Source organism: Aquarana catesbeiana, linkage group LG05, assembly GCF_042186555.1.
Source record: "Aquarana catesbeiana isolate 2022-GZ linkage group LG05, ASM4218655v1, whole genome shotgun sequence".
In the NCBI taxonomy this organism is placed as follows: Eukaryota; Metazoa; Chordata; class Amphibia; order Anura; family Ranidae; genus Aquarana; species Aquarana catesbeiana.
In genome coordinates, this window is record NC_133328.1 from 590,892,106 (window position 1) to 590,911,265 (window position 19,160).

Sequence of the window (19,160 nt, forward strand, 5' to 3'; positions counted from 1 at the left end):
CATTGTGAGTTTACAAAGAGTACTGGGAGCAGTGTGAGTACCAAGGAGTACCAGGAGCAGTGTGAGTACTGAGGAGTACTGGCAGCAGTGTGAGTACTGAGGAGTACTGGGAGCATTGTGAGTACTGAGGGGTACTGGGAGGTATTGTGACTGGGGCACTGTGATTACTAAAGACACAGAGAGCTGCATGATCAGTGAGAGGGAGCATACAGAGAGGATGCTGGGGGCATATGATCAGTGAACAGGAGCAGAGGAAGCCAGTGTACGAGTGATCAGTGCGTGGGAGCAAGAGGACAGCAAGGGATGTGTGAACAGTGAGCAAAAGTAAGAGAAGAGGATGCAAGGGGGTGTGTGATCAGTGAATGGGAACAGGAAGAGCTGCAGGAGAAAACAACGGGGGCTGTGTGATCATTAATAAATGGGAACAGGAGGAGAGGACGCCATCCCTTTCCTCCCCCCCCCCCACCTCCTAACTGACTGGTTAATTGCCCACAGCAGGTTGTAAATTTTGGAATATGTCTAGTTTCCTTATAAAGAATATCACCAACAAACTAAATTAATTTATTATTTTCTTCTCATTCCATAGGACAAACTCAGGCTGTTTTCCCCATTAGTAGAACCCTTCAGTATGCGAACCTTTGGTGCGCCTTTGGGCGCTACAGGGGAAAAACAAGGGGCGACATTTTCTATCTCCAGTCTTTCTGCATTTTGTCCATGGCACAAGATCATCCCCACCTTCAGGGATGGAAGACCATATTGGTTCTATTTTTCTTTTTATTTGGAATTGAGGTAAATACTTACCACTATACACTCTAAAGGATTATTTAATTTTAATATTATACGAATATGGTTTAATCCTTTCTCTTTGGTTACAAAAGGTCTTTCCATTTTTGTAAATCCTGGCTTCGGTCTATGCATCTATAATTAAGTGTTTTATGAATACAAGCATCCGGTAGGCGAATCCTCTTCAGTTCATCGTTATTCTGTATAAAATGTATTCTATAAAATATATGATTATTTCTCTATATAAAAAATATATATAGGTAAGTCTTATTAACATGCCATGCGATTTTATTCATGGCAATTTTTAAGCATATCCATTTACAATTGTTGTTTTTCTTATAGTATATATTACTTCATGCAACACAAAAAACTCCTGAAGAAGCTCCTCTGAGCGATTTATATTTTTTTCAAATAGATTGTTTACTCTATATCTTGGTACCTTAAAAGTCCCGCCTGCCCATTCTCTCTTTTTTCTTATATAAATGGGATGTGGTCAGTGGTGTATTTAGGTTTTGTGCTGCCCTAGGCCTGACTTAATTCACACCCCCTCATTTAAATATGAACCACCCCTTCCTGTCAAGGCCACACCCCTTCCTATTTAGGACACGCCCCATAAACCACACCCCTTCCTCTTTCAATTGATGGGCACAGTGGCGGCAATTGATGGGCACAGTGGCAGTAATTAATGGGCACAGTGGATGCGTTTGATAGGCACAGTGGCTGCATTTTATGGGCACAGTGGCAGCAATTAATGGGCACAGTGGCTGCATTTGATGACACAGTGGTGGCAATTGTTGGGAACAGTGGCTCCGTTTGATGGCCACAGTGGCTGCGTTTTATGGGCACAGTGGCTGCGTTTTATGGGCACAGTTTCTGCGTTTTATGGGCACAGTGGCTGCGTTTGATGGCACAGTGGCTGCGTTTGATGGCACAGTGGTGACAATTGATGGGCACAGTGGTGCATTTGATGGGCACAGTGGCTGCGTTTGATGGGCACAGTGGCTGCGTTTGATGGCACAGTGGTGACAATTGATGGGCATAGTGGTGTGTTTGATGTGCACAGTGGCAGCTATTGATGGGCACAGTGGATGCGTTTGGGGGCACAGTGGCTGCGTTTGGGGGCACAGTGGCTGCGTTTGGGGGCACAGTGGATGCGTTTGGGGGCACAGTAGCTGCATATGGGGGCACAGTAGCTGCATATGGGGGCACAGTGGATGCGTTTGGGGGAACAGTAGCTGCGTTTGGGGGAACAGTAGCTGCGTTTGGGGGCACAGTGGATGCGTTTGGGGGCACAGTGGATGCGTTTGGGGGCACAGTGGATGCATTTGGGGGCACAGTGGCTGCGTTTGGGGGCACAGTGGCTGCGTTTGGGGGCACAGTGGATGCGTTTGGGGGCACAGTGGCTGCGTTTGGGGGCACAGTGGCTGCATTTGGGGGCACAGTGGCTGCTATGGGGGCACAGTGGCTGCGTTTGGGGGCACAGTGGATGCATTTGGGGGCACAGTGGCTGCGTTTGGGGGCACAGTGGATGCATTTGGGGGCACAGTGGATACGTTTGGGGGCACAGTGGATGCGTTTGGGGGCACAGTGGCTGCGTTTGGGGGCACAGTGGCTGCGTTTGGGGGCACAGTGGATGCGTTTGGGGGCACAGTAGCTGCATATGGGGGCACAGTAGCTGCATATGGGGGCACAGTGGATGCGTTTGGGGGAACAGTAGCTGCGTTTGGGGGCACAGTGGATGCGTTTGGGGGCACAGTGGATGCGTTTGGGGGCACAGTGGCTGCATTTGGGGGCACAGTGGCTGCGTTTGGGGGCACAGTGGCTGTGTTTGGGGGCACAGTGGCTGCATTACTAAAGCTGCCGGGGTTACAGTAAGTTTTTAAATGAACTACCTGGGGGTTTCCGCCGTTGCCGTCCTCCTCTCTCTCGCTCCTCCTTCTCCGGTGACCAGAGAGACACGTCCCGACTCCCAGAGCTGGATTGCAGAGGTGGGTAGGCGGAGCATTAGGCTCCGGCTCCATCAGTCAAGCTGACAGAGTCAGTCACGGTCCATTCTATGGGGGCGGCAGTCGCTCCCTCCCTTGACCACAGTACGTGGCCGCGGGAGGCTGTATCAGAGCGGGAGCTGGCCGCGGGAGGCTGTATTTGTTCGGGACGTGGGGAGGACGGGTTGGGGGGGTTTTTTCACGGGGGGGGGCAAAAAAGCCGCCGCCCCCCCGCAAAGTGCCGCCCTAGGCCTAGGCCTTGTTGGCCTAGGCCAAGACACAGCACTGGATGTGGTACCGAATTTTGATCTCTTGTCACCCAGTTCCTAAATACAAGTTGTTTCTTTAGTGAACCCAGATCCTGAATCTAAGGAAGCAGCTGGCAACACTGCAAAGCATCACAACCTGAGGGAGTTTGTGCCATACCTGTCAGGTGTTGGCAGGGTCCAGTACAGAGGGGGGTGGGAATATGGAGGCGCAAGCACCAGAGCAGGGTAGTTGAGTGGCAGTTAGATGGGGTAGAGGGAAAAAGTGTTAGCAACACACCAGGTTGCATGATTTCTGAGATATCAATCAAGGAGTGGCATTGCTGCAGCAGGGTTTCCCTAGCTGCCAGGGAAACAACTTTTCCAGTGAGGATGGGGGCGAGGATATATAGATGAAATGTGAACAAATATCTGCGCTAACTAGAAAGAAGGGTTAGCTGCCAGCATAGTTTGTTGATTCATCAAACGCATATATAAAAAAAGTCAAAATGCAGCGCTAAATTGAAACAAAGTTATCAAGTAAATATAATAGTCCATAAGAACCTTTTGAAGAGTAGAAATGACGTGAAGCCTCCACCAAACTTCAGTGTGCACAAAGAAAGCACACCACACCCACGTGCTGCCAATCTGCTTACCAGAAAAATATCAATAGCATGCAATGTAATCATATGATGCCAAGGCTCAACAGTAACTCGGAATGACACTCCATCACAGACAGCCAGAAGATGGTAAAAGCCAGGTGGTCACATATCATCAGGACATCAAGGTACACATGGGAAGATGAATGGATTATGCAGTCACCAGCAGGATAACCCAGTAGGAAAAGAGCAATAATAGTGAAGCCCGTATAGGTAAAAAATAGGCATTTATTGTAGTCTACTTACAAGTATAAAAAGTAAATCATCACAGAAAGAAAATGGTCCGCGGCTCACAGCGTGCTTGCATCAATCGCTGGCCGAAAGCAGACAGACCTAGTGCTCTCTGTTTAAAACTTCACATTTATTTAAAAAAAATAAAACATTGCACTTACAAAGAAGGCACTATAGGCAGTGCTAACCATGAATCACGTGTTTGTCATATACAATCACAGGACCGCTAGATGCAGAGATGGCCGCGGGATGACGTCATATACATAAGAGGGTCATTATAGTGTGTTTATTTTTTGCAGGTTGCGCTACATCATTTTTTGTATATATCAGTTTAATAAGGTTAGAATCACTTATAGACATTAGCTAGCAACTTTTATATATTATTTGGTTCACAAATTATTGGATTGCGCAGATTGAATAGTGATACACTGGTTAACTGGCCTGCCTGTAGTCCAGACCTTTCACAAATGAAAAATATTTAGTGCATCTTGAAACAAAAAATATGACAAAGATGACCCAGGACTGTTGAACAGGTAGAATCCTATATCAGGCAAGAATCGGTCAAAAAAATGGGATGCTACACTGATAAACATGACCCTGTCCCAACTTTGAGACATGTTTCTATCATCAATTTCAAAATGATCTTATTTTCTCTTAAAAGGGTATTTTTACTAAGTTTAAACATTTGGCAAGTGCCACCCCCCCCGGAATAAAGAAACTCAGGGCTGATCATGGGCATGAAAAAAAGGAATTATTTAACTACTTTCGGGTGCAGGTGGTGTGATTTACTGCACTCGGCTCCCAACAATTAAATTAGTCCTGGCCTCTTCTATGTCAATCCGCTGAGGCAGGTTAGGGCTTTAATGTAATTGTCTGAAGCCACAGTGCAGTAGATGACTCCTGTCCTGAACGTGGTAGTGACCTTTATGTCCCGGACCACGTTGCCCAGCTCAGTTCTCAAGAAGAAGGGACACCACTGGTCCCTGGCCCTCGGCCCAGGAGAATCCTGCAGAAGAAGCACTGCACCCAGTTCCCGGGCCCCAGGTAGAAGAATTCGGCCGGACCGGGTGTGGAGGGAGACAGGGTTGCCACCTGTCTTGATTCACGCTGTGATGGCTTCCTGCAGCACTGATGGCTTCCCTCTGTCCTCTCCTTCCGGCTGCTGTGGGGGAAAGGGGGGTTGCTCAGCACAGAGCACTTCCCATTCATTCACTGCCCATTGCAGCTGAGGCTGCAGAGAAAGGGACTGGGGAATCTCTGTCCTTGGTCCTTTTCTCTGTTTCAAAAGTGATATATTAGGGGTCTGTTTAGAACCCTGATAGTTCACCAAAGCCCCCCAAAACAGGGCTGGAAAAAAAAAGGTAAAAAAATAAAATAATATTAATAATAACAATCTACTAACACCATCCACTGCTCTACTGACACTGTCCACTGCCCTACTGACACTAGGGTTGCCACCTCATCCATTTAAACCCAAACACATATTGATTACACAGGTTCTGAGGCTAATTTAATACAGATAAGGCACCGTGTACATTTAATTACCACCGTAATCAGCCACAGAACCTGTGTAATTAATACGTGTTTGGGTTTAAAAGGGATGAGGTGGCAACCCTAACTGACACCGTTTACTGCCCTACTGACAACGTCCACTGCCCTATTGACACCAACTTCTGCTCTACTGACACTCTCCATGTTTTAAAATATCGGTTTATATTTATTTATAAGGGCCTGTTCACACTGGAATGCGGTGTGGGAGATCCATGTTCCCATGTGGCTTCCTGCACCACATTCCAATCGTACTGCCCTTTGCAGCGGGGGTCAGTTAATACAGTGCATTTGCTCACACTAGATCACATGGTACTAAAGTACCATGCAATGCGGTTGAGGTGCGTTTCAAAAAGTAGTGCATGCACTACCTTTAGTGCAGTGCTGTTTCAGCACATTCAAAATGAATGGGGCTGAAATCACACTGCAGAGAACTGCATGTGAATCACATGGGAACCACACAGAATTCTTGTATGATTCACACGCAGTTCCTAATGTGAATTGGGGCTTATGCCGTGTACACAAGACCGGACTTTCGACGGACAGAATCCCGTCGGACTTTGCGACGGACTTTCGACGGGCTTCCAACAGACTTCCATGGAATCTGACTTGTCTACACACGATCACACTAAAGTTTGACAGATTTGAACGTGATGACGTACGACCTGACTAAAAAAAAAGGAAGTTCATAGCCAGTAGCCAATAGCTGCCCTAGCGTCGGTTTTTGTCCGTCGGACTAGCATACAGACGAACGGATTTTTCAACCGGACTCCGTCGGAAAGATTTGAAACATGTTTTAAATCTAAAGTCTGTCTGATTTTCGACCGAAAAGGTCCGCTGAAGGTCTGATGAAGCCCACGCATGGTCGGATTGTCCGAAGGATTCGTTCCGGCGGATCAGACCGGCGAAAAGTCCGGTCGTGTGTACACGGCATTACAGTGTGTATATATACACACACGCATGTGTGTTTAAGCTTTGGGGTGCACACCCTAATGCAACAAGCTGCGCACACCTATGGAAAGAACCCAACACCCAGAGACTAACAAACAGCAGTTACGGGCCTGATATTCCTCCACGCCTTTATCTCGACCTTTTGCTGCCATCTGTCTTTCTCAAGACCCCGAATTTTGCCTACCTCACCAAGAATCTCACACACCACCACCGTAACAGGAAGGACATTCTGCCGAAGGGATACCTGACATTGTGCATTCCAGGTGTAATATCAGACTACTAAGCTGACTAGAAAAAGAGTGTCCAAATCAAATCCCTTGCGATTCTGTATTGCTCCATACACCCACTCAGCATAAGAAATGCTAGGCAAGAAAGGAATATTCAGAGCCCTCCCCACCTTTTTATAGACTTCTGCATTGAAAGGTCACTGAAGCAAGAAGTGGTCCATGGTTCCACTTGACACTTCGCATTCCCCCTCACATAGAGCCTGCCATGGAAAGCGAGCCAGGCCTGGACCTTAAACTTCAAGGGAATCTGCTCAGAATTTATCAAACATAAACCCTCCCTCATAATATGACCTGGGCAATCCCTTAAGGCCAGTGGCGCATGAAAGACAGTACCCATGATCTTCTCACCCAGGAGTCTCCTAGGGAGGGACCTGATATCCTCTGCTGTCATATGCCACCGTCTAAGAATTTTCAGGCATGGGGCAACATAAGAAGGGAGCTTACCATGCTTGACCCTTAGGCTTTTCACTGGCCCGCCATTCTCCCAACAGCCTAGAAAAGGCCTAAACCAGTTCTGGAAAATAACTACCCATCCAGGCGGTCTCTCCGCTAGCATGTTACCAAAATTATGTTTCAAAAACATCAGAGAGAACACCACAACCTCGTTGACCATCCCTAGGCCACCCTTCCATCTAGATAGGCAAGTCACCTTCCGCTTCACAAGATTCAGCCAGTTCCTCCATAACAATTGGAAAAAACAACTATAAATCCTGGTATAAAAGGACTCTGGCAAGATGCAAACAAAGCTGACATACAGAAAGATAGGAATCAGGGAGGTCCTAATCAAGTCCACCCTTATCCCTCAAGGAGAGCCACCACCCCTTCCAGCATTTCACCTTGACATCAGCATCATTCAGCCTGGCTTCCCAATTTTGACTTACTGTAATCATCAGAGCCAAACTCGATGCCTAATACTCTGACTTTCTGCTGGGGCCTTGGGAAGGTGTCTGGAAGTGCAAAGCTCTCACCTCCCTCGCTCATCCAAAAAACGTCACTTTTATCACAGTTGACCTTGGAGCCTGGTGCCTCAGAATACTGCTCTATCACTGATTCCACCTCCTGCACCTCCTCTGTCCCAGAGATAAAGACATAAACATCATCAGCATAGGCTACAACCCTCAAGGGTGGCTCACCAGTAATGCCCACTGGCACCCCGCACAATGGTCCGCTCTCTAACCTTCTGATGAAGGGATCAATTGCGATTAGGTGTAGCAAAGGGCTCAGCGGACACCCTTGTCGCACCCCCGAACTGACATGGACTTTCACTGTATTGTTCATTTAAGCACAAGAGACTCAATTTTGTTCACACTGTTGAAATGTGTTCTGTAACCTTCACATAACACACAGACACATCTTCTGCTAGAAGCTCTCTCTGTCTCTACTCGCCCCTCCCCTCTCAAGGTTTTGCTTTTGCAATTGTTCTATTCGCTAGCTTTTAATAACATATTTCTATTTGTTAGTTTTTAATAACAACTCACACCACCCCTTTCTTATCTATGTATAAAATAACATGTAGTAATACATTTTGGGACTGAATGGACATTTTAAACACAGTGATTGCGTCCTGTGAATCTGTTCCTGCAATTGCAGTATTAACTTTTATTTTTAGAGTCCCAATCAGAGATAGTACCCATAACAGTTGAAGAGTCATATCAGGAGTTTGGCAGAGTCTCCAGAAGGTACCGCGTTTTGATCAGGATCATCGGGAACGCAGACCTCTAAATGCCAGCTATGTCAGCTGTCCTTAAGCTTGCTATATTTTTTTACTTTCCTATGTATCCTATCTGTCGGTTCTCAAGGAAATCAGACCACTCTCTGACCTTTCTGGTTGGGTAACGTGTGTGTGTGAATGTGTTTGTGTCCCCCTTCATTGGTTAGAGTGTGTGTGGATAGGGAGAATCCTCTGCAGTTCCCTGTGTTGACTCCTTGTGGGTGACCTGGGTCAGAGGTGCATGGTAGGGTCAGATAAAACCCACAGAGAAGAGAAGAGACGAGGAGGGTCTCTTAATGAGTGTTTTGTCTATTGTCATAAACCCCTTCTATCCACATAGATAAGTGGAGACTACTCTTGTCAATCTGAAGATTTGCTAATATACTTAGCACCCAATGCTAATTATATAGACCCTTGGGGTCTGGTATGAATATTAAGGGGAACCCCGAACCAAAATTTTTTAAAAAATGGCGTGGGGGTTCCCCTCAAAATCCATACCAGACCCTTATCCAAGCACGCAACCTGGCAGGCCGCAGGAAAAGAGGAGGGACAAGAGAGCGCCCCCCCCTCCTGAACCGTACCAGGCCACATGCCCTCAACATGGGGAGGGTGCTTTGGGATAGACCCCCAAAGCATCTTGTCCCCATATTGATGGGGACAAGGGCCTCACCCCCACAACCCTTGCCCGTTGGTTGTGGGGGTCTGCGGGTGGGGGGCTTATTGGAATCCGGAAGCCCCCTTTAACAAGGGGACCCCCAGATCCCGGCCTTACCCCCTGTGTGAAATGGTAACGGGGTACAAATGTACCCCTACCATTTCACAAATAAAGTGTCAAAATGGTAAAAATGACAAGACACGGCTTGGGACAGGTTCTTTATTAAAAAATAAAAAAAATAAAAATGTCCCATGTAGTCCATTCTTCTTCTTCTCTTGCTCCGCCGACTCACCGAAAAAGAAAAAAAAAAAGCCACACCGACCCGCCTCAATGGGAGGCACCCACCATATGAGGCATCCTCGCAGGTGACAGTTCTTTTATAACTGAGAGTGGGGCCACATGGTGACGTCCCCGGGTGACCCCAACCTGTGTGTGTGCGCTTTTATGTTAATAGTGACATTGTTGTGGGGTGTTTAACACTGGCTTATTGCACTAGCATAAAGTGTAACCAAAGCAGCCAGCCAGTGTCCCTGATCACTAGCCACCACCAGTACATTGTGACCATAGTGACAATATACTGGGCTGAAGTGCCCCTGGAAGACGTGATGATGTCACGAAACGCGTAGGGTGGAGCTAGACAGCGTGCTGACGTCACCTCCAATCTGTGCTCCATTCCAGTAGGACGGGTTTGTCCGAGTCCACACGGCCAACGGACCGGACTTAAGGCTCTTTTTTTCTGGAATACTGTAAGTGTTCATTTTATGAGTTTTGGAATAAAGTTTTTTTGTGGTTTTACGGTATGTGAGTTCCATTTTCATTTTATGGTACGCCCCTTCCACGAGTTTACTGCTGACGCTGTGACGACCCCTAGTGGATGCTGATGTGGGTTCCTGTTGTCAGTGCTAATGTGTATCTGCGAGCTATGATCCTCTGTAGTGGGGGATCGTGGCCTTTTGGTAAGGAGTGACCCCTTCTGTTCTTGGTGGTGGATTCCTTCTCGTTTTTCACAGATGAATATTTGTCAATCACTTGGACTTTTATTTTTATTTTTATATTGGTGGTTTAGGGCCACCTCTTTCACTGCAGTTTAAGATTTATTTTTTGGACTATAAGCAGCTTTCACGAGGGTTTATTCATTTTCATTCACATTCATTCTGTGCATTAATTGTTTTTTAAATTTTGTCACTGCTTAATTCATCTAACATTTATTCATGTAACATTTTTCACTCATTCAGCGCAATTCTTTTTTTCTTTTTAATTTGTATTAACAATCTGTGTTCTATTGTTAGAATTGCTGCTTTATTCACCAATTTTTGTCAAATCTTAATACCAAATACCGCAGTTTTTCTCTTTTTTCTATGAAAAAAGACACAAGTCCATCAAGTCCAACCTGTGTGTGTGCGCTTTTATGTTAATAGTGACATTGTTGTGGGGTGTTTAACACTGGCTTATTGCACTGGCATAAAGTGTAACCAAAGCAGCCAGCCAGTGTCCCTGATCACTAACCACCACCAGTACAATGTGACCATAGAGACAATATACTGGGCTGGCTAGTGATCAGGTACACTGGCTAGCTGCCATAGTAACACTATGTTAAAAAAAAAAAAAGAAGATCCCACAGTGTTTCCTACAGTGCCTCTGTGGGTGGAAATGTCACACTGTCTGAAGCTTGCAGCCTTTGTTTACAAATGTGATCGCTGTGATTGATCACATTAATCATATGGTACAGGACCAGTTTCATTGGCCCTATACCACAATCTGTGATCCGCTGTCTCAAAAGACACAGCGATCACAGGGCGCACCGCTGCACATCCTAGAGTGCACGCATGAGCAACAAGAGTGGGAGGCCGTATATATACAGAAAGGCCGAGTGCTTTCTAAGTAACATTTATAACGAATGGCCATATATATCTATCCTTTCACATTTCACACTAGTATCAGGAGCAGTGGCGGCTGGTACTCACTATTTTTGGGGGGCGGCACAATAACACCCCCCTAGGAGACAGACGGCGTGTCATCCACTCCCCCTGCAAGAGACACAGGCAGCAGTGATCAATCACCGTCCCCCCCTGGGAGACACAGGCAGCGATCAACCACCCAACCCTAACAAACGCCCTCCGCGGGAGACAGGCGGCGGAAATCATCCCCCCACCCGGGGGACAAACAAAGGCTGCCTAACCTTGTGAGGCATGGAGGCAGGGAGAAGGATGAGCCGGGGCAGCTCTGGTAAGCATACATTCTCCTTTCGGCCAAACAGCAACCCGAAGTGTTTCCTGAAAAACTGATTGACCGGGAGGAGAATGAGGCAGAATAGGGAATATTCATTCACTAGTGTCACACGACAGGGTGGGATCAGGGCGCAGTGCTCTGCGCCCCCTGAGCCCACCCTGTTTTGAAGCCTATTAGAGCCTCTGGTTCTAATCACGTGCTTCAAAAACATACACCTCCCACTGGAATCAATAGTCCGGTGCCTTGTATGTAAATCAGGGGGGCGGATGCATGAATGAGGAGGCGGGGCCCCTGCGCCCCTTATGGAGCGGTCACCACTGAATTCAGGTTTAATTAACCCCTTCTAGACCAGCCGCTGCAGTTATAATGCGGCAGGTTGGCTCCCCTGGGTGAGCCGTCATAGCTATACGTTGGCTCTTAAAGATGCCGCTGGAGGCACGCGCACCCACAGTGTGTCCCTGGAGCCAATGTGCGTGCCCGGTGGGCGCGATGACCTCCGGGCATCCACGATCACTCGTGACCCCCCCCAGTTAGAACCCATCTAGGGAACACAGTTAACCTCTTGATTGCCCCCTAGTGTTAACCCCTTCGCTGCCAGTGACATTTATACAGTAATCAGTGACTATTTTTAGCTCTGATCGCTGTAAAAATGTCAATGGTCCCAAAAAAGTGTCAAAAGTGTCCAATCTGTCCGCTGCAATGTTGCAGTCCTGATAAAAATTGCAGATAACCGCCATTACTTGTAAAAAAAAATAAAAATAAAAATGCCATTAATCTATCCCCTATTTTGTAGACCTTATAACTTTTGCGCAAACCAATCAATATACGCTTATTGCGATTTTTTTTTTTTTTTTACCAAAAATATGTAGAAGAAAACATATCAGCCTAAACTGAGGAAGAAATTAGTTTTTTACAAAACATTTGGGGATACTTATTATAGCAAAAAGTAAAAAATATTCTTTTTTTTCAATTTCTCTCTTTTTTTTGTTTATAGTGCAAAAAATAAAAATTGCAGAGGTGATCAAATACCACCAAAAAAAAGCTCTATTTATGGGGAAAAAAGGACGTCAATTTTGTTTTTGTACAACGTCGCACGACCGCGCAATTGTCAGTTAAAACGACGCAGTGCCGCATCGCAAAAAGATGGCCTGGTCATTAAGGGGCCAAATCTTCCCGGGGCTGAAGTGGTTAATGATAAATGTTCAAATGCTTGTTTGCAAGGCAGGTGTGACCTCTCGTAAGCCACATCTTTGGGATCTTGCCCTGGGATTGGAGGCTGCAGCAGTGATGTCATAAGACCTCTGGGGGAAAGTGAGCAGGCAAAAAAAAAAAAAAATTTTTTGATTTTAAGGGGACCTCCTTATAGAAAGCTTCTCGTCTTAGGACACGCATCATTGGGTAATTATGTCATGTTAACATATGGTATACCTGCTTTGAAATCCATGCAATCAAATTTTGATATATGTACCTTTGTTGTATATTTCTAGCAGACTGACCTTTGAAGAAGACCTGGAATATATAGGTCGAAACGCATCAGGTCCACTTTTCTGATACTGTCAATATATATACAATGTTGTTATGAAAACATGTCTGCATTATATGTGTTGAGTGTCATGAGACTTGTCAAACACTCTGTATTGGAGCTCATTTTTTAACCGGTGTGTTGAAGCCATTTTTGTACAATAAAAATGTAATCTCTTTTACATACATTGGTATAATATTCTTATTTTGCTGCCTAAAAACCCCACTTGGGGAAACCTTTTTTTCCTTTTTTGACCTGATCATTAGGGGTGAGCAGCATTCCCTTTTTCTCCTCCCTGTGTCCCCCCTTTTTCTTTGGTAAAAATTTGGGTGGTTAAACACCCCTTTCCCCTTTGACACACGGGAGGTGAAAACATGAGCTCCAGAGTGTAGGGTTATTCATATGTCTTTATTGGTATTTGCACTATATTAGGTACTTAATATCAAAATGAGTAATTTTCAGGGAGATGAATGGGCCAACCTAATGTTGGGATATGAGACGGATTTTGAACAGGGTGATCGTGTTAAAACCTTGATCTCATCCCTTGTTCAAAAGCTGAATAAAATTCTGGAGAAAAAGTCAGCACTTTTCTGGCACGTTAAATCTCTAAATAGATACAGTAAGAAAAAATTAACCCTCTAGGATTGCAAATCCAGGTTTTTCCGAACCTGGATCAAATTAGCGCCGACCTTAAAAACGAATGGGAGGCCAACCTCAATACATGCTCTCGGGAGATGATGGCTATCCTCACCCGAGAGTATAATAAACAAATAGCACTGCTGGATGTAGAAATCAACAACATAGAAGTAGCCTTAAAACCCTTTGCACAGCATGCCCTCTATTTGGAACTGCAGGGGAACCTTCGGGATAGCCTGTCAGCCCACAATAGGGGCATCCTACAGAAAAAAGAGTCAAAATTCTGGAGGGACAAATCGGCATTTACAGACGGACGGGCATATAAATGGAATACTTATATCCCGAAAAATCTAAAAAACAAACAATACACATTACAACAACAATCCAGGAATATGAATAATAAAAAGAACACAAACAATGTATCCAAACCCAACGATAAATCTGGCCCCAGTCAGAATCAAAAGGGATCCCCTAAGGGACTTGGGAAGTTTAAAAGAAATCGGAATAACAGGGGCTCACCCGAGCAAGATAGGAGAAAACGTATCGTGGACACCAATGTGGAGGATGTATATGACACCCCCACGAGTGAACAACCTATACTCCCCAACTTTAGATCTGATAGCTCAACTATGGAAACGAATGCAAAAGACCTTCCACTTTTGAACACCTCTATGAATACTATTCATACAAATCAAACAATAGGGTGCCCGAAAACTGGACCTCAGAGTCCTTTAAACCCGACACGGGGACCCCCCTTACCCCAGACAAACAGGGGAACAGGAAACTTGGACGCCTTTGTCACGAGGGGACATCAGAATCCCTCAGTGTAATCAATCTATCATCCTATCCCCTATCCGCAGCAGAAATTAGTGTACTGTCACGCGGCTTGACTTTTTGTCCACAAGAAAATCTTGACATCTTTGAAGTGATCACTGATCTGCACCTCTTTGCACGGCGGCTACTACTCAAGAGCCTCCATGCAAAAACAGATGAGAATATCGATACAACTGATTGGGCCAGCTTTAGCATGAGAGAGTTTAAAGCCCTACGGGACTTAACCCTTCTCTTTCAAGAAAGCAATACTCTAGATCTCATTGATCAAATCGATTTGGAGACTTTACTCTCCACTGCCAATGAATCTACAAAGCACCCTACAACATGTTTTAAAAAACCCTCTGCTAAATTTCCTCCTCTCAATCTGAATCCAAGTATAGAGATTTTTGTTAAACAAATACTAAGAGATCCTTCAAAGCTTCAACATAACACAAAAGCACGCCCCCAAAATCTAACCATAGAAGAATCCCAAGCCCTTGACTCCTTATGCAACAATACTAAAATTACAATCAAACCGTCCGATAAGGGAGGCAACGTGGTCCTGATGAACAATGAGGACTACGTACGTATGTGTCAAAACATTCTAGACAATGGGGAGTGGTATAAAACCATCCCCATTAGATTCATACAAGCCTCCTATACTGAATTCTACAAACTGATCCAATCAGCATTTGAAAAAGGAGTAATTACTAAGGATCAATATGAGTTTATCTGGATTAAACACCCAAGGGTGGCAACATTTTACAGCTTGCCCAAGATACATAAATGTCAGATTGAACCTCCCGGACGACCAATTGTCTCCGGTAATGGGGGTATATCGGAAAATTTAAGTAGAGTCATCGATTCTTTTTTGCAGCCTCTTGTTTTGAGTATGCCTTCGTTTTTGAAGGACACAATACATCTGTTGCAATCAATCGAGGGGCTTACTCTTTCAGTGAATTCTTTCTTGGTGGCCATCGATGTTGAGGCCCTGTACAGCTCGATCCCCCACACCCAGGGGATCGCTGCTGTACGGGCACTCTTGCATCGAAACCAAAAATACGATGAAGCATTGAACGAGTTCATCGTTGATGGACTCGATTATATCTTGCATCACAACTTTTTCTGTTTCAACAACTCCCACTACCTCCAGGTGCAGGGCGTGGCCATGGGCACTTGTTGTGCCCCGGCCTACGCCAACCTGTACCTGGGGGAGTGGGAGAAGGCCCTCCTAGATGATGGGGACCTCGCGGTGTACACGGGCCACATATCTCTGTGGTTGCGGTACATCGATGATGTCCTCATCATCTGGGAGGGCTCAGAGGAAATGCTACTCCAATTTTTGAATTGCATCAATCAGAACAAGTATAATCTAAAATTCACCATGACCTACGATCTTGATCAAATGACATTCTTGGATGTCAAGTTGGGACGCACTCCCGAAAACAAGATCTCAAGCACCCCATTTCGAAAAAGCACTGCAGGCAACACGGTGTTGCACGCCGAGAGCTTTCACCCTACAGTATTGAAGAGGTCAATTCCGTATGGACAATACCTGCGTTTACGCAGGAACTGTTCGGATGATGCCCTCTTCAAACAAGAAGCCTACAACTTGCAAACTAGATTGTTGGCACGAGGCTACAGCCGCTCCTGTCTTCGGAAAGCATACAACAGAGCGGCTGCACAATCCCAGTGCGAACTTCTATCCAAAAAAAGGTCAACGGATGACCCTGGTACTGGCCCCACCAGGATCATCCTGCGATTCTCTAGACAACATCAGGTGGTCAGCAATATCATTCAAAAACATTGGCCCATACTGATGAATGATTCGAAGGTCCGCAATTTTATTTCTAACAAACCATCAATTACCTACAAACGTGCTATCTCGCTAAGAGACAAATTGGTTCAAAGTGAGTTCAAGGATGAACTAAAAAGATCTAAACACTGTTCAATTTTAGGATCTTTCCCATGCGGACACTGCTCCTTTTGCCAATACATCAGACGTGACAAAACTTTCCGCCTTCCAAACGGGGTACTATTCAAGCCCAAACACTTCATCAACTGTCAAACACAAGGGATTGTATATCTTATGTCATGTGAGTGTGGTGCTTATTATGTTGGTAAGACCAAACAAGAATTCCATCGTCGGATGTCCAAGCATATTTATCATATGCAGATTGGCAACCACTATCTACCACTAGGCCGACGTGTAGTATCAGTACACAATTATAGAATTCCAAGAGTGTCCTTCACCGATCTCGATCGGGTACATATACCGAATCGAGGCGGTGATTGGAACAAAATCCTGTTGCAACATGAACAGAGGTGGATATTTAAATTAAATGCCACTTCGTTCCCGGGGTTAAATGAGGCATTTGCCCCATTCCTAAAAGGTTTTGTTTCGGGTAAGACGCATTAAAGTCCCCCTGGCCCCTCTTGAGTAACACAGAACAATCTTGCTTGTTATGAGTCTTCCCCCTGTTCCCTTCCCGAAGATTCTCCTTTCTTCTTCCCCCTCCCCCCCCTTTTATCCCAGAGATATCTATGATTACCTATGTATCGATTTTTTTCTTTTTTTGTTATACAATTGTATACTTTTATATTGTATTCTACCTTTTTCTTGTTTTTTGCTTTATACATGTATCCTGTTTCTCATATGCTAAGACATGTGAACTTTCCCTACACATATGGATGCCTCATGTGCAGTTTTTCTGTTAACCAATGTATATACCTGTTTAGGATGATATGTTCATGTATGTGATGGATTATTAGTCCTTATGTACCTTTTTTTTCCCATTGACCAAGTGACCCTATATAAGAATAGTGCCTTCTATTTCCCCCATGCCTCGTTTGCCCCTCCCCATGTGGGCTGTCATCATTTTTGCTGCTGTGACCCTCGAGCCAGGGTTCTTTCCCCTTAGATGTGCCTTCCCGGCAAGGTGGGGGGGGGGGAGGGCCGCTTGCAAGGCTGGCTCCTCCTCCCCCCTTCCCCATTGGACATCCAGGCTGGTCCTGGCTACCACATTGGGGATTTTCTTTCCCTTGCCGGCAGCGTTCGGGGACATCCCCGGACGCTTCCGCCCACTGCGCATGCGCTTCCGCCCACTGCGCATGCACGGGGCCCCGCGCGTGCCACGTGATGCGGACGCGTCACGCGATTGCGACGGCGATGACGTCAGTGACGGAGTCCCGACTCGCCCCGAACGCCGGGGGGGCCACACGAGGCTGCCGTTTGGCTGCCTTGTCCCCCAGCGCGGTTCCCATGGATCGGTCCCATCAGGAGGGGGAGGCGCCTGCACCTGCTATCAATCAATCCTCGTTGGACACACGCCCAAAACTAAGGATACATATACTCTCCTACACACACAACACTGACAATCTTTCTGTCTGGTTGGTGGATCTTCCTGCAGCCTCACCCTGTAAGTACACTTTATCACAATGTGCTTCCGTACTGTTGTTGTCCTATATAGAATGATTGGTTTACTACAATGACCATACATATACTTTAAACGTCTTCATGTATACAATACTTTTTTACTTTATATATTTCCAGACTTGCTAAACTCTACTTGGACGAGCGCCTACTGAGCCCGGTTCAATGCTGTGGCCAATCCCGGGTTAGGTCACAATTGAGTGTAAGCACACAGGGCAACACAGTGCGGCTTTACATCTATCTCCACACTGTTTATTAGGTAATATATCCAAGTCTACTTGATCTTTCTCAAATGTGGGTACTTTCTCTCTATTTTTCTCTATTTTCATTCACTCTCATCACTGGTTTTATAGTTTGGGTTTTGCATGACACCCCCTGTGTGTTCACATTTTATACACGTCTGCTGCTCACATTATGGGACTCACTGCTATGTTGTCTCACACCTTCGGTCACCATCCCAATATTTTATCTTTTGATCGTCACTCTCCACCAACAGTATAAATTAGCGTTTACACACCATTTGGGTATACTCTTGAGTTTTCAAACTGAGTTTTATCAATTAGTTTTATACACCATGCATGCACTTATATATATTTTCTTACATTAAAATATAGTTTCTTTATGTGTATATGGATATTTATATATGTATGTGTGTTTATATATACATATATACACACCTAACATAATAAGGCTACAGCCTGTAGATTAGGTGTACACACAGATCTACGCTACTATTTAATCAAGCATATACTTTTCTGACTTAATGTTGGAGTGCATATAATGCATGTGATTCCAAATTGTGTTTCCTTCCTGGATTGTTGCTGCAGGTGTCCTCTGCCTCCTGACCGGCCGTGGGGTCCGGGCTACAGACGGGGCTCTATAGTGTGACCTCTCGTAAGCCACATCTTTGGGATCTTGCCCTGGGATTGGAGGCTGCAGCAGTGATGTCATAAGACCTCTGGGGGAAAGTGAGCAGGCAAAAAAAAAAAAAAATTTTTTTTGATTTTAAGGGGACCTCCTTATAGAAAGCTTCTCGTCTTAGGGCACGCATCATTGGGTAATTATGTCATGTTAACATATGGTATACCTGCTTTGAAATCCATGCAATCAAATTTTGATATATGTACCTTTGTTGTATATTTCTAGCAGACTGACCTTTGAAGAAGACCTGGAATATATAGGTCGAAACGCGTCAGTCCACTTTTCTGATACTGTCAATATATATACAATGTTGTTATGAAAACATGTCTGCATTATATGTGTTGAGTGTCATGAGACTTGTCAAACACTCTGTATTGGAGCTCATTTTTTAACTGGTGTGTTGAAGCCATTTTTGTACAATAAAAATGTAATCTCTTTTACATACATTGGTATAATATTCTTATTTTGCTGCCTAAAAACCCCACTTGGGGAAACCTTTTTTCCTTTTTTGGCAAGGCAGGTGTATAACCTTCCTGATCACGTGCATCCTT

At 45.2% G+C, this 19,160-nt stretch overlaps 1 protein-coding gene across 1 annotated transcript in view; it reads left to right on the forward strand.

Moving 5' to 3' along the window:
- The first annotated feature begins 14,469 nt into the window (after positions 1-14,469).
- Positions 14,470-19,160, forward strand: part of LOC141146079 (fibrocystin-L-like) — a 491,542-nt gene continuing 486,851 nt past the window's right edge. Inside the window, exons 1-2 of the mRNA XM_073632839.1 lie at positions 14,470-15,408; positions 15,616-16,038. Of these exons, the coding sequence (XP_073488940.1) occupies positions 14,470-15,408; positions 15,616-16,038 (1,362 nt within the window). The remainder of the gene's footprint in view (positions 15,409-15,615; positions 16,039-19,160) is intronic.